The 17,247-nt window shown below is 37.7% G+C and overlaps 1 protein-coding gene across 2 annotated transcripts in view; it reads right to left on the bottom strand.

Annotated features, from left to right (window-relative positions):
• Positions 1–10,062, bottom strand: part of slc2a4rg (SLC2A4 regulator) — a 99,029-nt gene extending 88,967 nt beyond the window's left edge. For both annotated transcript variants that reach the window (XM_067446737.1, XM_067446738.1), the window contains exons 1-2: positions 9,673–10,062; positions 5,530–5,741 (exon numbers count right to left, since the gene is read on the bottom strand). In XM_067446737.1, coding sequence (XP_067302838.1) covers positions 5,530–5,741; positions 9,673–9,864 — 404 coding nt within the window. In that variant the 5' untranslated portion in view covers positions 9,865–10,062. The remainder of the gene's footprint in view (positions 1–5,529; positions 5,742–9,672) is intronic.
• Between the last annotated feature and the right edge of the window lie 7,185 nt (positions 10,063–17,247).

The raw sequence follows: 17,247 nt of genomic DNA, 5'->3' as shown, positions 1-17,247 counted from the left end.
ATAACTGAAGTGTGTAAACGTTAAGGACTCAAATACAGGACTGGAAACTGTATTCTGCTGCTGTGTGAACAAAACACAGCCTTTTATTACATCTTTTATGTCTTTAAAGGAACTGTATGTAAGAAATGTATTTCAAATAATCATAAAATGGCCCTGATATGTCACTAGACATTAAGAAATCATGTTCATTCCAAATACTTCTATCACTGACAACACTGCTCTGGCCAGGATATTGTCATTTAAAAGTTGTTGTTGCAGCCCTCAACTGATGTTGGTGTTGACATGTTGACTCTACCTATCGACCAATCACGAAGTCAGTGGTGTTTGGGCATTCGGGTTGCCAGATCTGCTCTAGTTACCACAGCTGCAGATCTACAAACGCTCCTGCTGATCCTGCAAGCATATCTGGCAACCTCTAGTCTGAGGGGGGAGGGGATAGTGATTGCAGTACCAGTTTTGGCCACAATCTTACATACACTTCCTTTAGAAGTCTATTATTATTGATTGAAAAAAAAAACATTTTGTGTAATATTTTATGTCATTCTAATATGCTGATTTAGTGTTCAAGAAACATTTCTTATTATTATCAAAAAAATCAGTTTACATAATAAACTAATAGGCCTACTAATAAAAGTAATATTTTAGTGAAAACTATAAAACTCTTTTTTCCAGGATTCTTTGATGAGTAAAAAAAACAGCATTTATTTTAAACAGAAAATATTTGTTGAATAAAAGTTCTCTTTCAAATAACTTTTGAACAGTATATAAAATAGCATGTGAAACAATATTCAAATGTATAATAAGACAGATTATGCAATATTGTTCACCTCAGAATTACATTTTCTTTCATTTAGAATCTTCTTGAGTTGTGTATTAAAAAATGTAGTAGTCCAATCCAATAAGTAGAAAATAAGGGAAAAACATCACTGACATGACATCCCTTCTGAATTAAAGTGCATGCACACTACACCCTTCTTGCATACTTTGCATACAATTTTTTCAACAACTGAAAGAGTCAAAAAAATACTTATCCTCTTCCATGCTACATGGTTATGGACAATACTGACAGCAAAAAAGTTGACAGTTATGCATACTTTAAAAATCCTACAGAAAAAGCATAACATCAGGCACACTATTTTTTAACAACTGATACAGAACAGATAGTATGAAAATTGCCAGTTTCTTCTATTATAAAGGAATCACGCAATAACGGATGTACAGGAAGTTCATTGTTCTTTCTGAATGCCGTCCAAGATCGAGATGACCACATGACTGGACTTGTTTACATGAAAGCTCAATTTGCTGATTTTGCTGATCTTTTTACTACATTTTATTTCTAATGGTTGCACAAGTAGACACAAGACATTAAAAATTCAAAAAAGCAAGTGTTTTAATCCGCAGGACTTTCTACCATCCACCTTGTCTTTTGTCTCCCAGTTTACTAAATGCGATAAGAGAAGACTAGATTCAAGCGTAGACTTGCTGCCAGTGTGACCAGTCAGTCACCGTGTAAAGCAGAGACTTTTTACTGATTTCTCAGGCAAGCCTGGACATGTCAATGAAAGACTAATGTGTGTAGAGGCACTCAAGAAGTGCATGGTCACCAGTCCTTATCTAATAAACAAACATACATTCAAGCACATGCACACTACATTATTTCAGTATTTGCTTAGTGCACTACATCCGTGTGAATCCGTAATGCCCAGATTTGATTTGTGAAGGTCATTAGGCGTAGTCAAATTTATCCCCCACATTTCATATGCAAACTTGGCTGCATGGTTGAGAAGCTTGCGTTAGTCTCAGGACTAAGTGTGAACAACAACTATGCACTTATGCACTATGTACTTACTTAACTATGTACTCAACTGTGTAGTGCATGAATTTGATATGGTTATTTTGTCATTCAACATCGGAGTCTGATGCCACTCCCTCTCCACTATGTAATTAAAGTTGCAACAGTTGAGAGAGCATGAAGTGCCCACTCTAGAGAAATACCTCAGCATACTGACTGCCATCTAAAATATAGTACGTATTATGTAACAATTTACCATGGGTGTAACTAATATAGAGATTGATTTCAATGACCAAAAAAGAAAATCAGTTAATATTATGTGTGTGTTTAATTAACACTGCTAAATTAACCACGACATTTCACAATCAAAATGGGCCATTCTTATTTTTTATGGAGTATTGTAGTATTTATTGTAAACGATTGATCCCTGCACATCATTATTTTGCGACATCTCTTCTCTTCTCTGATGGCTGGGCGTGAGGGCGGGGCAACCTGTCACTCATGTGAGATCCACCACTAGCAAACCACAACCAATCAATTCCCCAAGAACAAAATCAAGCCCCGTCCCACTTTTTTTTCTTTTCTTTTTTTTCAGATATACATCACAATAGGGAAGAGAAGACAACTTCTGTTTAATGCCGGCTACCGGTGTTCCTCCAAAACCAATTTATTTCACTTCATAAACTATGAATTTTATGCGTTTTGTGCCAATTTAAAAGCAAAAGGCCATTAGAGTCATTATTACTATATTATTATTAATGGATATAATAAATAAGTGGCACTTTTTTACCTTTATTTGATTAATTGGAGACTTGGTGAATTAATGTTAATATGCATAGAATAATAATTAAAACAAGTATAGGTGTGAACCATAATTTCTTCTCCCTAAAGCGTTGGACCATAAAACACTGAAATACTTGCCAGGCACATATAAACACACATAAAAGACGGCAAAGTGACAGATCTATAGCAGAGAAAGAAAGCCGCAGGTGAATAAAAGAGTTATGGAGGGCTTATAAAATGAGACAGGTAGAGCTTGTGTTGGGTTTGTCTGACATTCTTCAGCTTTTCTCATTGTAAAACTGCTGTGAAGGGACAAGCCATTTGCCTGTATATCTGAGAGTTTTGCATAAACCCCTTGGGAGTATGAGCTCCAGGTATCATTAAAACTTAAAATCTAGGCCACTTTGACATAATGTTAAAAAAAACAAAGCGACAACTTAGCTTCACAGTTACTGCAATACCACTGACAGAATAATAAGTGGGACAATAAATCCCTTAAACTAATTTTAGAACATATGAAAATGCTAATTAAAGGTAATGCCTATTGTTTTTGTGTTAAAATACTTGCTTCTGTCCCACTTTAATGGGACATTTGGTTAAGTATCCCAACCAGCCCACACAGCAACAGCTCACCCAATGACGTGAGTTTGGGGGCGTTGCTAACTGTTTAAGTAACCAATGGCAGACAGGAGAAGTCTTCAGGAAGCATGTTCAAAAATGAATGTGTACCGAGTGTTCATAAAGTCAGCGAGCATTATAAAAGCCTCTTTGTAAATAAAGTCACAGTAATTTGCCTGAACTTGCCATATCAGCACATTTAGATAAACACAGACAAATACATTGTCAACTCGCATTCCCAAAAGCATCCCACGCAACCACATTGACTCAATGCTAACTGTTTATCCCTGCTGATGATGGTTTGTGCATATACAAAACAGATTATAAATCTCTTAAAACACCTTTTGGCCCCAGCCCTAAGTCCCATATAATAATCAACCTGGTCAGGAGTCAGGACTGGTAGGTATGTCCTTGAACCGGATAGTTCACTCAAAGATCATTCTTCTGAACCCAAACATTTTGAATCACGTGCTTAACGCCTTTCTTCACATGAGGATAAGTAAATGTTGACAGAATGGTTTACTATCACATTATGATCTAAGAAAGACATTATGAAAATGAAAGGAAACAAATGGAAAAGAAAACAACACAAACAGCAGAAAAGATATTTGATCAGACATTCCTTATAAACGCGGCCAAAATTAAGGTTGCATAAACACTGAAGGAACGCTGACCAAGCGGCTCGTCTGCACTCCAGACCAACCATCCTTTGCCATCACATTATTATCAGCCTCTGGTATGCTGAGCTGAGGGTCATGGTAGTGGTGAAAAAGCTACTAGCTATAAGACTTTAAAGGGATATTTCACCCAAAAATGAATATGTTATCAAAATATATTACCCTTATGTTGTTCAAGACTTGCATGAGTTTCTTTCTTCTGTTGAACACAAAAGAAGATATTTTAAATAATCTTGGTAACCAGACAGTCCTACTATGGAAGTCAATGACTGCCTTCAACTGTTTGATAACCAACATTATTTAAAATATCTTTTGGGGTCAACAGAAGAAAGAAACTCATGCAGGTTTAGATAAACATGAGGGCGAGTAGATTATGATAAAATATTAATTTTCTGGGTGAAATATCCCTTTAATCCAGTTCAAACCAAAGGCATGTGAGCAATTGAAAGCAAGCAAGCGGAATGACAGTTTAACCAATGAACAGATTAAAACATGTCCGATTAAGAAACTCTGTAACACATCTGACTTTAAAACACTGGGCCAATAATTGTAAAAACAAACTTGTTTCCCTTAGGCCTGGTTTGCTTGATTTCAAAACTGCTTAACTTGGAACAACAGCTGTGTGTGTGTGTGTGTGTGTGTGTGTGTGTGTGTGTGTGTGTGTGTGTGTGTGTGTGTGTGTGTGTGTGTGTGTGTGTGTGTGTGTGTGTGTGTGTGTGTGTGTGTGTGTGTGTTTTCCGTTACAGATCCACTCAGGCTTATCCTTTCACAGCGCTACACACATCCACACAATTCCCGAGTGAGTGCACACTCTTGTATACATGGATCCTGTCATGCCTACAACGCCTCTTTCTGAATACACACACACACAACACACAATAAATATATACAAATATTTCAGTATTTTGCCCGCATAGTGAAACCAACTCGATTACATCATTTGCCATGCTTCATGGGATTGGCCATTCTCTGCCAGCTATTTGGATGCAATTTGCTCACCACGACTCTGATTGGTGGAATTTTTGAACAGCATCATGGATACTGTAGTTTTTCACCACAAATTCCAATTCTACACTTCAACAAAATACCATCTATTTTCTCTCTGTGTTGACCTCTTGAAAAAGAAGGTAACTTTCATCTAGGTTATCAACCTTGCCATCTTTAAACCTTTATAAGTAACTATTCAACAAATCAATTTCTTTATAAATACATTTTAAATATGGTTTTTACTTCAAGAAAATAACTGTAACACTCTTTTATAATAATTGTCCAATTTTTGGAATAATAGAAAAAACATCAAAGCCACTAAATAACACAAATAGAAGTTTAAAAAGTAGGAAGTGACCAAAAAATGTCAAATGAAATGTACTAAATCAAATTCATGTGGTGCATTCTGTTCACACCCCTTTACTATCTGCTCCAACTTATCTATCCATACTATATAACATATCCCCGGTAATTCATATATCAGTTTTTTTTTAAATATTATTAACAAAGTATTTTAGTTTCATAAAACAATCATAAATAAGCACATTTACGTATCTATAAAACTAATTTAAGAACATTTAAGTAAAAACATTTAGTAGACTAATGTATTTGCATACAACACACATTGAATTTCATGCTATAGCTTACTCTTGGTATACATTCAGAACTGACCTGTCATGTGGGACGGGGATGATGGAGGACGTGTGCTGGTGTGGTGTTTCGGGAGATGGAAGGTGACATCCTGGCCCTCTCACTGGGCCCAGAGCATCCACGTGGGTTTGGTCTTGTTGCCTAATGCCATTCAGGATCAGGCGGTGAGCAGGACAGCCGTGTTTAAGGACCCTACCTGAGCTCTGTTCGTCCTCTTCTCTGCCACATGCAAACTGAGAAGGGAAAAAAAGAGAGAGAGATACTTCTGGTTTACTAGACAGCAACTATAAGAATACAACTAGCAACTACAAAAATAGTTTTTCTCTCTGTGTTGACCTCTTGAAAAAGAAGGTAACTTAAAACCCAGAGAGGGTTCAACTCAGACAGAAAACTATTCTTGTCAAGCTATTTCTCAGTCAGACTATTTCTACACCCATCCGAAATAATATAAACAAAATGGGAGGTCAGTTCTGAAAGTTGCAACTGAACTCCTCTCATCACTACATAGAGCATTGTGCAGATTGACACAGCTGTTGATATGGTAGTTATATTAATCCTCATCCTTCCCTTGTGGGTCAAAATGACCTAAAGCCCTAAAATTAAACTTTTTTTCTCTCCCAGAAAGCATATTTTATTTTAAAAAATGTATTTAAAAAAATGACCTATACATTAGTAGATTTTATCAATAAATAATAAATAAATAGTTATTTAAATCACATTCTTTCAACTTCAAAATAACAATTTCATGCATAACCCTTTTAATACAGCTTAAAATATTTTACATTGGGTATCTTTGCTGACCTCTTGTGGAAAAAAAGATAATATAACATGATATTGCTCCTGCCACTAGATGGCCTTATAGCTCTATATGGAGTAAATTAGCTGTTCCTGTCGGTCCTGCGGTTTCTTTTCAGCATGCATTCAGATAAAGCGACAACCTCCCCCAGTTTCTCTTGAAGCCAATACGGCAGTAATGTAAACTGCACTTCATCGACTGGCCTCTAGGGACAGGCTCCCGAAGCGAGCAGAATCTCATTGAGCCCCACGTTAAAATGCCCAACTTTACAGCAGAAAAAAACATGTTTACACCAAGCGGCAACCTCCCGCGATCTCTCTTGAAGCCAATACGGAAGTAATGTAAACTGTAATTCCTCAACTGGCCACTAGGGACAGGCTCCAGAAGGGAGCAAAATCTCATTGAGCCCCATGTTAAAATTCTCAACTTTAAAGCAGAAAAAACATGTTTACAGCCTGGAACAAATTGTGGTTTTGGCTTATAAGGCTAATTTTGATCTTCATGACAACTCTGAGGGGGGTGAATTTTTTTATAACTCATTCGTTTACGTTATAGAAAGCCTTAAGGTTCTGCATAATTAAGGGCGTGGTTACAAGTGGATAGCATTTATCCGCCGTCTATAGTCATTGCGTCACCTCCGCTCCGCGCACATCCCGCCTTTTTGCCCATTTTCTGTTATCCGGGAGTGACACGCGTTGACTCGCTCACAAGATGGCAACGCCCAGCTCGCCCATACATTAAGCTTCAGAACGGCTTATCAGAATCCTATGGGTGACGTCACGGACACTACGTCCATATTTTTTTACAGTCTATGGTTTACACTCTGGGACAAATTGTGTTTTTTGCCTATACGGCTAATTTTGCCCTTCATGACAACTGGGGGGGGGGGGGGGGGGTAATTTTTTTTTATAACTCATTCGTTTACGTTATATAAAGCCATAATGTTCTGCATAATTAAGGGTGTGGCCACTTTGAGTGACAGGTGGATAGCCGTTTATCCGCCGTCTATAGTCATTGCGTTACCTAAGCTCCGCCCACATCCCGCCTATTTGCCCATTTTCTGTTATCCAGGAGTGACACGCAATGACTCGCTGCCAATATGGCAACGGCCAGCTCGTCTCTACTTTACGCTTAAAAACATTTTTCTATGTGTACTGAAGCATTCCTCGCATTCCATTCATTCCTATGGGGATCAAACTGCCCCGTTAGGGAAGGATTTGTTACTTTATAAATTTCAACCAAAGAATCCAGTCAATTTTTTTGTTTTTTGTGCATTCGTGTTTCAAGTGCGAGAAAAGTCCTAGTGTCTTCTTGGAACACTCCGATTCATTTTCCATTTTCTCCGATTCCAGAGTTTCTGGTCAAAATGACCCAAGGAAAGGATGAGGATTAATATAATATTAAATTCAATGTGTTTTGTATGCAAATACGCTACTAGTCATACGTTTTAACTTAATTCTAATATAATATATAGTATAGTATATATATATATATATATATATATATATATATATATATATATATATATATCGTATAATATAATAATTATGTTCTTAAATTAGTTTTTTATATACATAATTGGCACAAAGGACCGTTTTTATGAAACTAAAATATTTTTGTTTAAAAAAATGTATCAATTGTATATTCATTAATGAATATATTACATATTATTATAGATAAGTGGGACCAGCTACATTTTGCCAAAAGTTAATTATGATTTGCTATAGCTAGTAGTAACAGGTAACCCACCTGTTTCATTCTCTTTACAGAAAGATTATCTATTCAAAAAATTGGACAGACAACCCAAGATGAGTCACAAATCATTTTGGTCCATTTACCTGGGGAAAAATATGTCCAATATCTCTCAAAAGCATTTAGATTGTTTAAATAATCTAGCTCTGACCTAAAAAAAACTAAACTAAACTTTAAAAAAACAACAATAAAAAAAAACATAAAATCATTATGTAAAATCAAATCAAATTGTAATTCTTATTTTTATTGATAAACATACAGATCTTGAAATCTTTGGATTTTGTATTATATAACTTAATACAAACGTTTGTATTATATAACTTAATGTATTATATATATATATGTATTATATAACTTCATTAATTCCTATTAATAATACTTTTAAAGTATTATTAATAATTATTAATAAAGTATTATTAATAAAGTATACTTTTATGAATAAAGTTTGTATTCATAATAATAATAATAATAATAATAATATAAAATATTGCCTTCGAATATTGTGTTGGACAACAGGAAGTCGAGTCAATGAGGTTGAGAACCACTGATTTATGCCAAAAGTTTATTTATCCTCAAAGCTGTAAAACATTGACAAAACATTGACAAAAGCAACAAAACTTCAATGCTAACTGTTCTTTATCTAACATCTAGGGCCTAAGAGTTCATTTCTATTCTGATCTGCCTTATAATGGATTATATTTTGAACTGCGTGCCTCGAAAACCAAGCGCTTTATCTTAAAAACATACATATGCACTCATAAATATATTATTGTACTTCTTGATAGTTTGAATGGGTTTTAATAAATGCACGACGCACCGCACGCCCCAAAACATTGCAGTCGTGCATTCGTCGCATTGCCTGCACAGCTCGAGTTCGACATCATCACATCAGAGCAGACGCGTCATCGAGGAAGGGGCGTGTCACGAACGCTTCACTCTACTGGACAGACGCGGTTCTAAAGCGAACGCACATACGTTCGATGGAACTCACCGACGTGTTATCTTACCCATTAATCCATAAGCAATGCATAAACCATGACTATAATAAAGTCTCTTTATTTTACAAAACCACATCGTAAGTTGCACATGAAAACACTTTTTTATATCAGTAAATATCCTTGCAAGTCACCAGACGGCACTAAAAGGCGCTCCAGTAGAAACAAACCCTTCCACCGGCTTCAACTCGCGTTAGATAGGGTGGATGGGAGGGGGGAGTCGGTCAAATGTACCAACCCCCTGTTTTTTTTTTTCTTTCTCTCTCTCTCTCTCTCTCTCTCTCTCTCTCTCTCTCTCTCTCTCTCTCTCTCTCTCTCTCTCTCTCGTTTAAACTTTGAACATGCAAGTTATGTCGCCATTTTAAACTACGTGCAAAAACAGTTGCCGCCTCGCGATATTAACGTCAACGACAGTACCGTTATAACGGCAGCGATTAAATTAAAGTGCAGTGAGTTCACAAGCAATTTCTCCATGCAAACCTGAGTTTTAATCGAAAAGCAGAGCTGCCATCATACAACTGCACCATAATTGCCCCCGACAGTTTTCCGACAGTCGTTTTGGCTTGTTTATAAATACAGCAAACTGTAGAAACCCCAAAAAGTTGAGTTAGCATCACTTACTTTCTTGTGAATGTAGTGCATCTCTCTCGCTGAAGTATAGTAATGTCCATTTGGAGAGATTTCCTTGCCAAAACTCCTTAAAGCACCTTCATGCAGCGCTTTTCCAGTGACAGGCTCGCGCTGGCCGGCGCAGCCCCCCTCGTGCGTGCTGTCGCCGGCTCGAGGCTGCTCCAGAAGCCGTTTGGAAGTCATTTTCAGCTGTCCTGGATCAAATGTGACTTCACAAGATCACCAGCTCTCGGTAGATTTTAGTGCTAGGCGGGATAAGATGCATTTAACAGTATTGTGTGGACTACGACTCCCTGTCGAGAGTGTATTTCACTACGGACCCAAAAAGCAGCCGGTAAAGGGGATAAAAATGATTGTTTTGCTTTTCTCTCTCGCCGAGCTCCACACCACGCCCACTCTATCCTGCGCGTGCAGCCAGGCGAGATTCGCTAGGCTCCTCCCCTCATTGATTCTGATTGGCTCTCGGCATACACAAACATTCTATTTAGGCACGCGGCCATCGCAGCTATGCAGCTGATTGGTCGTTCGGGAAACGTCGGAGTGATTTTTTTCAAGAGTTTAGGGGGTGTGTCTCGATGGTTTGCCGGCCGGTACAGACAGAGAGGAAGAGAAAAAAGCCCCGGTAAAAATTGACGCACTTTTTTTAAACGAATAGTTTCTCAGCTTAAATGTCTATGTGTGCCAAAAGAAAATATTCGCTCGTCTAACGCAAAACAATACAAAGGACTGAGACATATTTTTAAAGAGTATCCGCGCTAGCCTCCCTTTAAAAAAAAAAAAAAAAAAAAAAAAAAAAAAACACACACACACGCACCAAACCAGCCTAAACTGGTTTGCTGGTTTTAGTTGGACTATCAGGCTGTTTTAAGAGGGGTTTTGGGACCCTTTTCACTCGGTCAGACTGGGAGATTAGGTAAACCAGCCGAGTAACTGCTTGTCCAGGCTGAGACCATCCTAAACCAGCCAAGACCAGCAAACCAGTGTAGATTTTTTTTCACCATTGTCTTCATATATATATATATATATATATATATATATATATATATATATATATATATATATATATATATATATATATATATATATGTACAGTTCTCACCTAAAATGTTAAAAGGCTATCTCTTATTTATAACCTAACCTTTGTTACTTCTAGACATTTTTTTCAAAGACAATTTGTTCTCTCACCTTATAAACCGACAAGCCTTTTCAAAAGCGCCTTTTCCAATAATAATAAACACACATACAGTAGAATAGTCAGCAAACATCCAATCATAAGGTGCAACTTTATTAAAAAAGTAAAAACAAATATTTATATGATATTTTTTTATAGAAAACATTACAATCTTTTGCACAGAATATTACTAAACAGATTTTTTTTATTAATATTATTATTCACCATACTCTGTGTTACACTTTGGGTGGACCACACATACACTCAGTTAAGCCAAGGACATATGCTGGGGAAGCAGTGTCACTGTACACACTTCACAACATACAACCTAAACGGCAGAAGTAGAAACCTTTCGTTGCTTTTTAAAACATCAATACCAGAGCTTTTCTTTTCATAGTTATGTTGCATTGATGTATGCTCTATATACATGTGATTTGGTCTGTTTCACTATGGTAGAATGTCCATTTTTGTTGAACCATAAATGGTTGGGTGAACGAGAAGCATCACGTCACCGTATGTCGTCTGTTTAACGCAAGCAGATGGATTTTTAATAGATATTTTATTTACACACTTGCCAATAAATATACTTCAGGCCTGTCATTTCTCTGCCTCTTTTAAGAACAAATTGTGCAATCTGTACAAATCACACCCTTGTTTTTGACAAAAACAATGGAAGATCTGGACGATCGCTTCTCCCAGCCTCTTTCAGAAGCGTCAACATCAAAAGCACCGATCCGCCCCGCTATATACAAAGCCGGCCCTGTGCTAGAAGGACAGATTCAGGAGTGGGAGGAACCGCCAAGCCAAAGCTAAAGTGGAGCACACTTCCTCTCTCAATATGGCAAACATCAAGTCTCAAGGACACATGCTAAAAACGGCAGGGAGGGCCTACAGTTGCTGTGAGACCAGATCCCCACTGTTTTGGATGAGTCCTGGACCAGATATGTGCTTAGTGCTCCCTGAGACGATCCATAACCTCTCAGCAGCAGCCTGTTGTGTCTCCTCCTCTTCCCATTTGGTGGCCAGTATTATGTTTTTTTGGCACTGTCTTATAGTGTGAGGCACGGGTATGAATTATACATTATATATTTGATGCACCAGAGAGGATAAAGGAAAAAAAAAAAACGAGAGCTTTTGTTTTCAGAAGCATGCATTGCAAGCAAGGAAATAGTTGCAGCCTACTTGAACAGAACAGTGGAACACGTGGATGGCAGTGATAGTAGCTTTTTTTTAGCATGTTGCTACAAGTGGAAACGAGTTAACCAATACAATTTTATAAGAAAATAGAGTGCCATAAAAATCTTTCATCTGAGTATATATTAAAACTTGACATGACAAACCCAACGTTTCTCACCAGAGGTTGCATGTGACATGGATGTGGACAGTGTCTTGGTTATTTATCCTTAATGAACTCTATCTATCCATCCCTGAGCTGATAATTTGGCCCTCTCGAATCCCAAAATCACTTTCCTCCGGGCCCTTCCTGTAGCCCTCCAACAGACTTTAATGATCTGTATATGCAGTGTAGTAAACCAACCATGCATTTAGAGTTGTTTTATTTCATGCTGATGGGCCTTGGACGTCTTCGGGGATCATCTCAAATGGTTTCCCCTTGCAGAGGTTGCTCCAATGTGCTGTTATTTTCCCCGATCCTAATCCAAGCTCCCATAATGCATGTGGGAAAGGCATTGTTTACAATAGGATCAGGTCGCACACACAGCCCAGAATATGAGACGATCTTCCAAAAGACGTTTACTAGCAACCATAAGCCTTGTGCTGTGTTTTCCTTGGACACTGCCTCCATGAAATGCTGCTGGCGGCTAAGCCAGTCAGAGGCCCAGTGAGCCGGGGAGCAGTGCTGGCTCACACTGACCTGAGAGCGGCGGATCGAGAGCGGCCCTGGCCAAACTAGAAGCCTTTATTGCCCTCTGTGCTCGCACCACAATGTTCCAGCACACTGACGCTACAAGCCTCATAAAACTCCAATGTTAACAATGGCCGTTGAAAATGACATGTTAACTGGCTAGGCTGAGGCATCCCAAGGAAATCGGGTTTTGCTTTTTTTTTCTACTTTCCATTCTGTTAATGTTGCCAAAAAAGAAAAAAACTTTAAATCTTGTGAGAAACGAATGGCATATCACTAAAACTACCTGACATCCAGAGATTGAGCAGAAGTGGCATGCTATAGACAAAATAACAAAAGAAATTGAAGAGCTAATGCACTTACACAGTCAAAAATCAATTTTTGTTGCAATATTGTCCTGTTTAACACTGTGAAGCTGCTTTGAAACAATCGTCATTGTAAAAGCGCGATATAAATAAAGTTGATTGATTGGTTGATAAAGTGACCTTTAAAAAGGCCCACACGGAATCTGCACCCGCAAAACTCCACGGAAAGCTCTGCAAAAGTGTTTGTATATCAAGTATTTGCAGTTTTCTTCATTAGATATTTTGATATAATCATTGTTTAATGCATTTACTGCAAATAATAATGGTATATATACCATGTGTGTTTGTGTGTGTATATTAGTGCTGTCAAATCGATTAATCATAATTATTCGCACACGCACACATACATGTATATTTCAGAAATGTTTGCATGTATATACTGTGTGTGTGTGTGTGTGTGTGTGTGTGTGTGTGTGTGTGTGTGTGTGTGTGTGTGTGTGTGTGTATATATATATATATATATATATATATATATATATATATATATATATATATATATATATATATATATATATAACATTTTCTTAAATATATACATGCATGCGAATATATAGACATAATATACACAGTACATTCACATATGTGACCCTGGAGCACAAAAGCAGTCATAAGTCACACAGGTATATTTGTGGCAATAGCCAACAATACATTGAATGGGTCAAAATGATCGATTTTTCATTTATGCCAAAAATCATTTATTAAGTAAAGATCATGTTCCATGAAGATATACTGCAAATGTTCTAACGGAAATATATATAAAAAAATATATTATTGGTAGTAATATGCATTGCTAAGGACTTCATTTAGGCCACAATAAAGGCGATTTTCTCAATATTTAGAATTTTTTTTTTTTTGCACCTTCAGCATCCAGATTTCCATAGTAATTATAATAAATAATGTTGTATCGAAAACAAACCATACATCAATTGAAAGCATATTTATGCAGTTTTCAGATAATGTAAAAATCCCAATCAATGTTTTTTTATTTTTATGACTGGTTTTGTGGTCCATGGTCACATATATAATGTAAACACAAATGTATTTTGGATGCGATTAATCTATTTTACAGCACTCATATATACTCCAAACACATAGTTTGGGGTCTGAAAGATATATATTTTTTAAAGAAATGAATACAGTTAAAGACAGAAAAGACATTTCAAATAAAAAAAGTTATTTTAAAATTTAAAATAAACCATAAAAAAACATCATGGTTTCCAATTTTTTTTTACAGTATTACTGTACAGAAAATAAGTATTTGAACACCCTGCTATTTTGCAAGTTCTCCCACTTGGAAATCATGGAATGGTCAGAAATTGTCATCGTAGGTGACATCGTAGAAATCACAATGTATTTTTTATTTTTTTACTATTTATTTGTATAATACAGCCGCAAATAAGTATTTGAACACCTGTCTATCAGCTAGAATTCTGACCCTCAAAGACCTGTTAGTCTGCCTTTAAAATGTTCACCTCCACTCCATTTATTATCCTAAACTAGATGCACCTGTTTGAGGTCATTAGCTGCATAAAGACACCTGTCCACCCCATACAATCAGTAAGAATCCAACTACTAACATGGCCAAGACCAAAGAGCTGTCCAAAGACACTAGAGACAAAATTGTACACTACCACAAGGCTGGAAAGGGCTACGGGGAAATTGCCAAGCAGCTTGGTGAAAAAAAAGTCCACTGTCTGCGCAATCATTAGAAAATGGAAGAAGCTAAACATGACTGTCAATCTCCCTCGGACTGGGGCTCCATGCAAGATCTCACCTTGTGGGGTCTCAATGATCCTAAGAAAGGTGAGATATCAGCCCAGAACTACACGGGAGGAGCTGGTCAATGACCTGAAAAGAGCTGGACCACCGTTTCCAAGGTTACTGTTGGTAATACACTACAGTCCCTGACAAAAGTCTTGTCGCTTGTGTACAAATTGACCTGAAGTGCCGCTGAAATATATTTCTAATCAAGATTTTTTTTTACAAGAAATGGCTCATTTTAATTCCACCAGCTTTTGTGATAATGTTTCAGTGAAAAACTAAACTTTCAAAAAGTATTCTAATATTGACAGCTTGGTAAAGCCCATTGAGTCAATTTTTGCAAAGACATAAGTGTTGTCACCTTGTCATATGAGCTATACATATACATATCAAGTGTGTATAAAAAGAACCCCAGTACACTAGACCTTCACATCAACTGCAACTAGACCTCTGCAAACATGCCTAAGATTCACCCTGAGACTAAAGTTTTGATTATCAAGAGGCTGAAGACCAGATCCACTGCTGATGTGGCAGACACCTTCAATGTGTCTCAGCGTCAAGTACAGAGGATAAAAAAAAGATTTGAAGAGACTGGAGACGTTTTTGACAAGCCCAGCTCAGGCAGACCCCGCAAGACAACTGCTTGAGAGGACCGTTTGTTGGCTCGAAAATCCAAGGCCAGCCCATTTTCCACTGCAGCAGAGCTCCACGAGACCTGGTCACCTGAAGTCCCTGTGTCAACCAGAACAGTTTGTAGGATTCTGTCTCGAAATGGCCTCCATGGTCGAATCAGTGCCCAGAAGCCAGCACTAAACAAAATTGAAAAACCGTGTGGCATTTGCCAAGGCCCACAGCCTGCTAAAAGGATGGACGCAGGAAAAGTGTCAGAAGGTGGATTTTTCAGATTAATCTTCTGTTAAATTACACCACAGTCGCCGCAAATATTGCAGGAGACCTACTGGAGCCAGAATGGATCCAAAATTCACCCAGAAAACAGTGAAGTTTGGTGGCGGAAAAATCATGGTCTGGGGTTACATCCAGTATGGGGGTGTGCGAGAGATCTGCAGGGTGGAAGGCAACATCAATAGTCTAAAATACCAAGAAATCTTAGCTACTTCTTATATTCCCAACCATAAAAGAGGCCCAATTCTGCAGCAGGACGGTGCTCCATCGCATACTTCCATTTCCACATCAAAGTTCCTCAAGGCGAAGAAGATCAAGATGCTCCAGGATTGGCCAGCCCAGTCACCAGACATGAACATCATTGAGCATATGTGGGGTAGGATGAAAGAGGACGCATGGAAGACGAAACCAAAGAATATTGATGAACTCTGGGAGGCATGCAAGACTGCTTTCTTAGCTATTCCTGATGACTTCATCAATAAATTGTATGAATCCTTGCCAAACCGCATTAATGCAGTCCTTCAAGCTCATGGAAGTCATACAAGATATTAAATTTGAATCTCACAGCACCACAACTTAATTTGCTGACATATTTTTGTATTTGCAGTAAATTTGTTCAATTTCTGTATAGGCGACAAAACTTTTGTCTTGCCAAAATTTGACCTTTCTGTCTTGATTAAATGATAAATATTTTTTCTATGAAAATTATTTATTTCAGTGCATTAAACATCATTTGGGAGGGTTTTAGCTTTTCATATGAGCTATTTCTAAAACCCATTAATTAATTAAAAGTCAGGTTAATATCAGGTATTTCTAGAAAATAGATAAGCGACAAGACTTTTGTCAGGGACTGTAAGATGTCATGGTTTGAAATCATGCATGGCACGGAAGGTTCCCCTGCACCAGCACATGTCCAGGCTTGTCTTAAGTTTGCCAAAGACCATTTGGATGATCCAGAGGAGTCATGGGAGAAAGTCATGTGGTCAGATGAGATCAAAACAGAACTTTTTGGTCATAATTCCACTAAACGTGTTTGGAGGAAGAAGAATGATGAGTACCATCCCAAGAACACCATCCCTACTGTGAAGCATGGGGGTGGTAGCATCATGGTTTGGGGGTGTTTTTCTGCACATGGACAGGGCGACTGCACTGTATTAAGGAGAGGATGAGCAGAGCCATGTATTGCATGATTTTGGGGAACAACCTCCTTCCCTCATTTAGAGCATTGAAGATGGGTCGAGGCTGGATCTTCCAACATGATAATGACCCGAAGCTCACAGCCAGGATAACCAAGGAGTGGCTCTGTAAGAAGCATATCAAGGTTCTGGCGTGGCCTAGCCAGTCTCCAGACCTAAACCCAATAGAGAATCTTTGGAGGGAGCTCAATGCACCTACGATGACAATTTCAGGCCCCTCCATGATTTCCAAGTGAGAGAACTTGCAAAATAGCAGGGTGTTCAAATACTTATTTTCCTCACTGTGCATATATATATATATATATA

This window comes from Pseudorasbora parva, chromosome 6, assembly GCF_024679245.1.
Source record: "Pseudorasbora parva isolate DD20220531a chromosome 6, ASM2467924v1, whole genome shotgun sequence".
NCBI lineage: Eukaryota > Metazoa > Chordata > Actinopteri > Cypriniformes > Gobionidae > Pseudorasbora > Pseudorasbora parva.
This window is presented reverse-complemented; position numbering and strand designations above follow the sequence as displayed.